The sequence below is a fragment of the Otolemur garnettii genome, unplaced genomic scaffold (genome assembly GCF_000181295.1).
Source record: "Otolemur garnettii isolate 467f Iridium unplaced genomic scaffold, OtoGar3 scaffold00089, whole genome shotgun sequence".
NCBI lineage: Eukaryota > Metazoa > Chordata > Mammalia > Primates > Galagidae > Otolemur > Otolemur garnettii.
This window is the reverse complement of record NW_003852484.1, coordinates 5,279,570-5,288,274: the sequence shown is the minus strand read 5'-3', so window position 1 is coordinate 5,288,274 and position 8,705 is coordinate 5,279,570. Positions and strand designations below refer to the sequence as shown.

The 8,705-nt window shown below is 37.9% G+C and overlaps 1 protein-coding gene across 4 annotated transcripts in view; it reads left to right on the top strand.

The window, feature by feature from the left end:
* The first annotated feature begins 933 nt into the window (after nt 1–933).
* LOC111726993 (butyrophilin subfamily 2 member A2-like) overlaps nt 934–8,705 on the top strand; it is an 18,269-nt gene continuing 10,497 nt past the window's right edge. For 3 of the 4 annotated variants that reach the window (XM_023516319.1, XM_023516318.1, XM_023516317.1), the window contains exons 1-3: nt 934–995; nt 3,646–3,695; nt 7,594–7,995. In XM_023516319.1, coding sequence (XP_023372087.1) covers nt 3,647–3,695; nt 7,594–7,995 — 451 coding nt within the window. In that variant the 5' untranslated portion in view covers nt 934–995; nt 3,646. The remainder of the gene's footprint in view (nt 996–3,645; nt 3,696–7,593; nt 7,996–8,705) is intronic. The other variant, XM_023516320.1, reaches the window with a different exon arrangement.

Sequence of the window (8,705 nt, the reverse complement as noted above, 5' to 3'; positions counted from 1 at the left end):
AACTAACTGCTTCATTCACAGTTAGGGAGTGAGGAACTCAGGGAGAAGCTCTCTGATTCATCTATTCCTAGCAGGAGACATTCTGTTCTTGCTGTCATCTTATTTACCCTGTTGTAATAAGTCTATTTATCAAGAGAACTGTTTCATCAAACACTGTAGTGCATGCACCAGGGCTATGCTCAATGTCATCCCAGTTCAGACCTAGATAGTAATCCATGTGCCATGGGGGTGGGAGAGGGAGTGTTTCTCTTGAATCAAAGGTTAGTGGAAAAGCCTTCACACAGGAGTTACAAATTAAATTTATCCCTAAGAGGAAGAGAATAAAGAATAAATCTGATTTGCTCTCTCCTTCCTATACCCTCACTCTCTGTACCACATTATGTACATAACTTTAGTCTCACCATTTCTTAATTTTTTAGCTATAAACTATTTATTGTAATATAAATGTAAAAGGTCAATATAGGCAATTCAGAGATATGTAATGAAAACAACCAAAATCACACATAATTATGCCAGCCAGAAATAACCACAGTTAACATTTTGGTATATTTCTTTCCTTTCCTACATGTACATATTTTTTCCCACAAAGCTAAAATCATGCATATGTGCATTGTAGATTAAGTTTTATATTGATTTTTTTCACCAAAAATTTATGGTGAGCATGATGCCCATGTTATTTAATTATTCTTCAAAAATGTGATTTTTTTAAAAAGTGGGTGCAGAATTATTCCTCAATATTGGATGTTATAGTGTTCTTTTAATCCCATTCCTGCACCATAACACCTTGTGTACACTTCTTTTAGCCAAAAAATACAGCCATAAAAATATTAAGTCATAAGGAGCTCTTTGCTGAGCTTTTGCAGCAGCAGCTTGGTAATGACTGGATCGCCAAGCCCTCTCCCTGGGGACTGTCACATAACTGTCCCTTGAAGACATGCTGACTCCACCTCACTTGCTTCTCACCTCACTGATAGGAAGGACCAGCTGTAATATAGGTAAGCTCTTTCAATAAAGGAACTATTTATGTGGGGGGAAATTATTACCTGTGACTATGAACTTGAAAGCCAAATGTAATGTGATTGAAGTGCCAGTTGAGTCTGTTCCTTTCACACTTGTGCCACCACATAGAGCTACTTCATAGACTTTTCATTGTTTTTCTACAAATCAGAGGTGGGAAGGGTAAATAAAAGGCAAGGGTGCACCAATGTAGTTTCTGGGTTTGGCATCGTTTATACTTGTCTTTAGTCGTGTATGAATTTCTTTTTTCTGCACCTTTTTTTCTTTTTCCTGTTATATAGTGAAACTTTGTAAGAATACCAGTCTCAATTTAATTCAATTAGATCAATAAACACTTATATCTATGATGTAGGGAACACCAGGGTGAGTATGTGAAAAACAACTTAGCCCTGACCTTGGGGAACTTACAGTCTAGTAGGGGTGATTAAATATGCTTATAAATAACAAGAAAAAAGCAGACCTGATTATAAGAATATTTAATGATGGAGAAATTCTTATAAAATAGTGTCATGAGAGAAATCAAACTGAACACTAAACTGTACAAATTATTTAAGTATACATGTAAAAGAATGAAGAAATACTACAAAATGGTAATAGTGAGTAATTAAAAGTGATTTTAATATTTTTCTTTATTCTTTTATATATTTTTTAAAAAGTTTACAATGAACCTGTGCTACTAATAGAATCATTAAAAATAAGCTTTATTAAATGAGTAGGAATGCTATCTAATAGTTCAGAATGTTATATAATAGTGCAGTGAAAGTGCAAAGGAGCAAAGGTAAAATCTGACTAGGGTGAGGGGAAATCAAGGAGGTTTTAGGATTTAAGTCTTTCATAACAATAACAAACTTTTACATCTTAGAAATAGCTATAAAATTTTACTGCGTTGAAAAGGCATTAGTTCTACAACTTTTCTTTCCCCAAACTTTAGTCTCTCTATTAACTATAACTCTAGTAGCTGTTATCTGCCATATTATCATAACTTTAAATTTTATGTTATTTTAGCTACTCTTTATAATATCTTACTACATGTAACACAAAGAGAGACTGTCTAGCTCAGTAGATGACATCACTCATGTCTTATTCATAGTTAGAGTACATGGATTAGCAAAGAATCTTACCACTTGTCCCACTAACCCCAGAAATGATGTATTTGGTCATTGTCCTGCTCCTTTATCATTGTGTTTTTCTGAAGATTTCTGTGTCTGTTAATATTTAACCCTCTAAGCTTATATTTCCCAGGGTCTAACAGGCCTCTTAGGAAAGAGACTTATTGTAATATTCCATCTGCTTATCAGCTCATGAGCTTCCTGTTTCAGTGGATGCCCTGGGCGATATGGCTTCCTATGGTATGTAATTGCAGTGGTTTGTTAGGACAGAGTTAGGTGGAATCCACAGGCTTCTGCTAACCTGTAGGATGAGAGTCTTGGCTTTGTGTAACCCTGAATGAATCGTTTATGCTCCCTATGCCTTAATTCCTTCACCTATAAAGTAGATAAAAAGATAGTACCTACTTCATAGCCTTATTTTGAAGATTCAATCTGGTATTTGTAAGCATTTGATGTATAGTTGCCATTCCTATGAGGTATCGACCTGGAATATTGTGGTGAGTTTTTTCCTTTCTCCTTAATAAATAACAGGAAGAAGAGGAGGCAAGACAGTATGTCAAGAGGGCATGATTATCTGATCTTTCTTTGAAATAATAAGGGACAAAAGAGCATATTAAGAAATAATAATACAATGTGATTCATGCAACCCTAAAAGTATGTTCAAGATAAAGAAGGAATGGTTATCTCAGTAAGGAACTGGGGAAGGCTTTAAGACGTGCTAATTGGGAAAAGTTTTGAAAGAGTGAATAGTAGTGAGTGGATGAGGGTGTGATGAATGTGCCAGGCATGGAGGGTTTGAACAGAACCATGTACCTGGGATGGTACTAATAGAACTCAAAGGTGGGGGAAGTAGTGAAAGAGGAGGGTGGCAAGGGAGACTGGACCCTGCTTGCGATTATCAGTGTCCTTATCTGTATATAGATGTGCATTTGTGTCATAGCTTCTCAAAAGGGCTGTGAGCTCCTTGAGTCCTTTCTCCCACCCCTTCCAGAGCTGGCCTAGGGTCATTAATACTGTTCCCATTACAGTGCATCCCTGGTTGTACAGACTCATTTAGCACTGCCTCTTGGTTATTTTTGTTCCCCAGAATACTTGTGTATGTACTAGTTGTATCTCCTCTACTTCAAACTTCTCCCAACAACATCCAGAGAAGCCAGTGTGTCCTGCTTGGGAAGCTGTCACTGGTCCCTCAAATATCATCTTCGGAGCTGACTCCAGATCCAAATGAATCCAGCTGTGACTCACCAAGAGATACAGATTTGCGTATTATTAAAATAGGGTCCCAGGTTCATATAGCAAAATAAGCAAACTGGCACAGGGTCAGCCTGAATTAACTTGACTCAGTAGACATTCCCATGGAGTACTGAGGCGCTGGAAGCCCTGCTTGCTGAGTGTGCATCTGGTGGGTATGCAGCCTAGAGAGAGGCCATCCTCCACCTCAGTACCAGGTAGCTCCCATCATGCTGGTCCACACTCTTTCTTGGCTGAAATTTTCTACCTTTCTTTTTGTTCCTTACAGAATGTCTTTCTTTTTGGTGACTGTCAACATACTTCTTCTTCATGGTGCAGGTGAGTCATTTTTCAAAACACTGGGTATTTCTGAAATAGCTTTGGGAATAGTGAGGAAAACAATAGTTTGGAGATAAAAAAACAAGCAAGCAAGCAAGTGATTTAATGTCTCTGAACCTCAGTCTTTTCCTTTGATAAATGGAAATAACAAGTACTTGCTCTATTTGCCTCACAGGAAAAGGTAAAAAAGCAGATGGAAAAATATAACAGACATATATTATAAATCATTATTGTTTATTTTACTTACTTTTTTTAAATGAGAAAAGTCTCCATCCCACCCAAACACCCATTTGGTTTGTCCATTTGAGGCCACACTTGAATTCAGATCTATAGTGTAAATCCCCTCACCCAAAAAACCAAACTAGACTCCCACCTTCAAGTGACTCTGACAAGTGCCAATTTATAGCATAGCATGCAGAATATTAAAAACAGGTCTGTCCTGAAAATTCTGAATGGGTAGTCAACATCCAGTTTCTTTAACTCTTTCTACTCAATTCTATAAAAATATTGATGATGAACAATGTACCAATATATAGATGTTGGAACTGTTAATGTAATTCAGCTAAGCAAAAGTGTGTAAGCAAATGTTTCTAAAAAAAATTCTGTGTCCAAAACCTGCCATATAACTACTCCACAAACTGATCTAACATATTTACAGTCTTCAAGCATGTGCCATCTCTCAGGGACATAGAGCAGTTCTGCCAGTCTCTTAAAAGTGGCAGGAGCTTGAAGTCATCCTCAGGCTCAACGTTATATTTACTGGCTCTTTCTCTTGATGCTGATTTGTATTTGTGTGTGTGTGTCCAGAGCGAAGTAGTAAGGCAAAGTGAGGTGGTAATCTATTCACAGGAAAAACTCAGCTAAATAAATTAAAGGAGCAGAAGTGTATGAAGGATAGAAAGAGAAAGGTTTATCTGTTAGCTCTAATAATATATTACATTTTATAGCAATATTAACGACCTAACGCTATGTGCTAGGTACTATAGCAGGTGCTTTGGTCATAGTATCTTTCTACAGTTTATAAGATTTTTGCTGAGCTTTAGCCTCAGCTTCTTAGGCTTTGGGAAGCTAATGGTACAATAGTCTAGAAAAACACAAATTGAAATAAACAAAGGAGTTTTTCAGATTCAAGTAGGACCACTTGCAGACATGTCAGTCAGAAGCTGGCTTGTATATTACCAATTACATCAGCAGTAGATGGTGTTTCATGATTCATTGGCTAGAGCTTTTGGGTTTCCGAATCTGAGACACTTTCCCATGGGGCCAGAGGGTACAGCTGTGGTAAGATCTCCCGGGTATAACCCAAGAAGCTAGAATGAAGGGCCCCTTGTGAATAAGAGAGAGGCTGGGGAAAGGGCAGACTATAGTGTCCATCCATCTGCTCTACTCCCTCTGTCCCTTTGAAAAAATGACTGAGTCATGTCATATAAAAACAGTCCCTAAGATCCAAAGGTATTTCATAACAACCCTGGGGCAGGTATTATTATCACAATTATATATGAAGAAACTGTAACTTAGATCATCATCACTTTCAAGATGCCAAATGACTAGTAAGAGGGGTACTTAGAACTAGAACTTAGATTTACAATTCTTAAGACCAGGATTTTTTTAAATTATAAAACACTATTTCTTGATTATAACCACATCAGAAAAATAACAATAATTTGAATAAGAAAGTACTTAGTCTTTTTATTTGTAAGTCTATCCCTCTAAAGGTTATGTAAGTTTCTTCTTGCCTCCTTTCCAAACTTTCATCATTTATATTCATTCATTTATTTAATTAGTCATTAATTCAAACTTAGAATGGGTGCCTCCTATTAAAAGATGAAAGAGCACATTTCAAATGGAGGGCTTTGGAGCCAGACTGTCTGGGACTGAATCATAACGCTACTACTCACTAGCTGCATATCCTTGAGCAACTTACTTCACCTCACTGTGCCTTGAGTTTCTCAGTAGTAAATTGGGGATAACAATAGTACCTGGTTTAGTGTAGGTATGCAGATTATATGAATTAATGCCAGAACAGCTTTTAGAATGTGTGTAACACATTGCAAATAGTTGATAAATGTTACCCACTATAGTCAGGGTCCTCCAGAGAAACAGAACAAATAGGAGGGAGGGAGGAGAAAGGGGGAGGGAAAGGTAATGACGATAAGGAATTGGTCCATGCAATTACGGAGGGTGAGAAGTTCCAAATCTGCAGTTGGCAAGATGGAGGCCTACATGAGTCTTGAGTTCAAAGATTTGTGACCCAAGAAGAGACCACGTTTCAGATCAAATCCAAAGGCAGGAAGACTGCACAAGCAGGCAGACAGGAGGAGTTCCCTCTCTTACTTGTAGGAAGGTCAGCCTTTTCTGTTCTATTCAGGAGTTCAGCTGATTTGGTGAGGGCCACCCACATTAGGGAAGGCAATCTGCTTTACTCAGTCTATCCATTCAAACGTTAATCTCATTCAAAAACGTCTTCACAGACACACCAAAATACCCAGGTACCCCCCTTAAGCACCATGTGGTCCCCACTGCTGGAATGAACAGATCATTTCTGTTACTCAGCTGGTAAGGCCCCTATTGGATGTCTCTTGGGCTGTGGTTTGCTAGACTGGTGGCTTGGAAGTGTCCTTACCTCCTAATTTATCATTTGGATGTGCTCTTGGTGCTTCACCTCTTTTTTCTTCTATTTCATCTCATTCATTTTATCAAGCAGTATCCTTTGTCTCACATCGACTAACTCTTCCTCCTTTCTGCTACGTATTACCTGCTGGTGTCTTTACAGAAAAAAAAAATTGCCTTCTTAATGGAGTCTCTACCTTTATAGTGCTTCAATCTCATTATTCCCTCTTACTCAAATTGGGAATTTAATTAATCTTTTTGGGCTTGAAAGTTTGGTAACCAGGATGCTAAAGGTCCTTTTAAACTAAGAGGTCTAGTGTCTTTCTGTAGCACATTGTGATCTTAATCAACTTTGTTTCCTGGGAATCAGCTTTTTCTTTTAATAACCAAGACATTTGAGAGAAGAATTCTGATTCTGAAGGCTATATTGTAAGTAGTCAGAGAGATATTGTTTTGATTGAAGTGTCAAAGGAGTGGAGATCTCACTGATTTGGTCTCTACCTGGCTATCACTGGCAACCTCTGGGCTAGGCTCTGGGGGAAATAGTTCAAAAACACTGAATCAGATGATCTCTAATCTAATAATTGTTCCAGTTATAACATACTAGGATTCTGTTCCATGTCATGATCTTTGAATAATTGTAGGCATAGCTATATTCTGCACAACTCTCAGTTCCTACTATTGATACCTTTTGTCCAGTCTGGTAGATATTTGTGGAAGGTAGAATAGATTTACTTACTGAATATCTATTTCTGCCTTTCTGATGTGCCTTCCAGAATTGCTGAAACTGGAAAGTAAAAAACATTTCCAAGATTCCTTTGAAGTTAGGATTCTAAGAGAGACTTAGGTTTTGCCAGTCAGACACATTTGCTCAAGAATTAAGTTGGCAACTGATTGAAGTGGGGAGAAAGGTGATAGTGCATGAAGCACCTTTTTCTTTGGCCAGTGTGAATTCAGCAAGTACAGTTTGGCTCTGGAGGAAACACCTATACTGATGACTTTCTGAATCACCAGCTTCTTGATGAAGCAGAGGCCATAGCTCCTCTGTCAGAGCAGCCCTGCAGAGTTCTGAGCCTAGTATAATGTGGGGGAGGACAGACATACATATTGCAAGTCTCACCTTCTATGCCCTTCTTTGGGCTCTTCCCTCCAGCCTTCCAATGATTCTGTATAGTTTCTTGTGCTAAAACCCTTTGTGCTTGAAATAGCTAGACCTATTTCTTTATTTGATATTAAACCCTACGTGATGCAGTGTTCATTGGTGTTTACTAAATTCATTTCTCCTTAGGGTCTACAGAAGAGCTGCAGGCCTATCCATTCACTGATGTTACCCTTTCCTGCCATTTCTCTTTTGTGAAGGGCACGGAAAATCTTGAGTTTTCTTGGGAAAGAGAAGACATCGAAGAAGTATATGAGGTAGAGGATAAGGAATATTACCGCTTTTTCAGGTACTATGATTTTTTTGAAGTTTTCTCAAAGTTGGTTTACCAGTTTTACAATAATACAGAGCAACTAGAAGATCAAAACTCTTTGTATGAGGGAAGAGTCTCTGTGGAACAGGCTGAAATTTCTGAGGGGAATCTATCCCTTTTACTAAGAAATGTGGATTTCATGGATGAAGCTATCTACAAGTGCTCAGCCATCACACCAGACGGAAGAGGTGAAAGGACAATTAAGTTAATAGTAGAAGGTAAGGGAATTTATTGGAACTTGATTTCAAGCTCTGTATCTTTTCATAAGGATAAATTGTAGGTTTTCTTTTTAGGTGTTCTCACTTTTTCTCTTCTACTCAAATTGTTAGTTCCTTCTTATTCCCATGATGAGGATCAGGTGTTTGAAATGTCAAGTCATCTTAGCTAAAAATATTGTTCTGAACAAAAGGCATTGTACCTGTATCTGCATGCATTACTCACTCATACACACAAACAGAACATTAAGAAAAAGACAACAAAAAAACACTGGTCATAGCCCAAACTCTCCAATAAATTGTCATACTAAAAAGGCAAAATGTCATATAACAGAATAGTCCTATGTGAAAACTCTAAGGTATGAGGTGGAGTTTAGGGAGAAGAGCCCTGTAATGAGAGTCAGGAGGCCCAAGTTCTAATTTTGTATGACTCTGGGTAATTTTCTTAGCTTTCCTAAGCTTCACTTTTCTCACATTTAAAATTATATTGAATTAGATTATCATGGATTTTCATAGGGTACCAGGGATCCTTGCCCTTTACAGGATTCCATAGAGAGCTTTTTCCCACCAGAGACCTCATGGGGATTGGGGGAGGAATGGTGGAATTCCTCCAGGATAAGAGTTGAAAGAGATAAGGAGGTGGTGGCGAAAATCATTTATTATCTTCTGTGATTTATAGGAGAGTTTCTGAAGTCACCAGAGAATTTAGAACA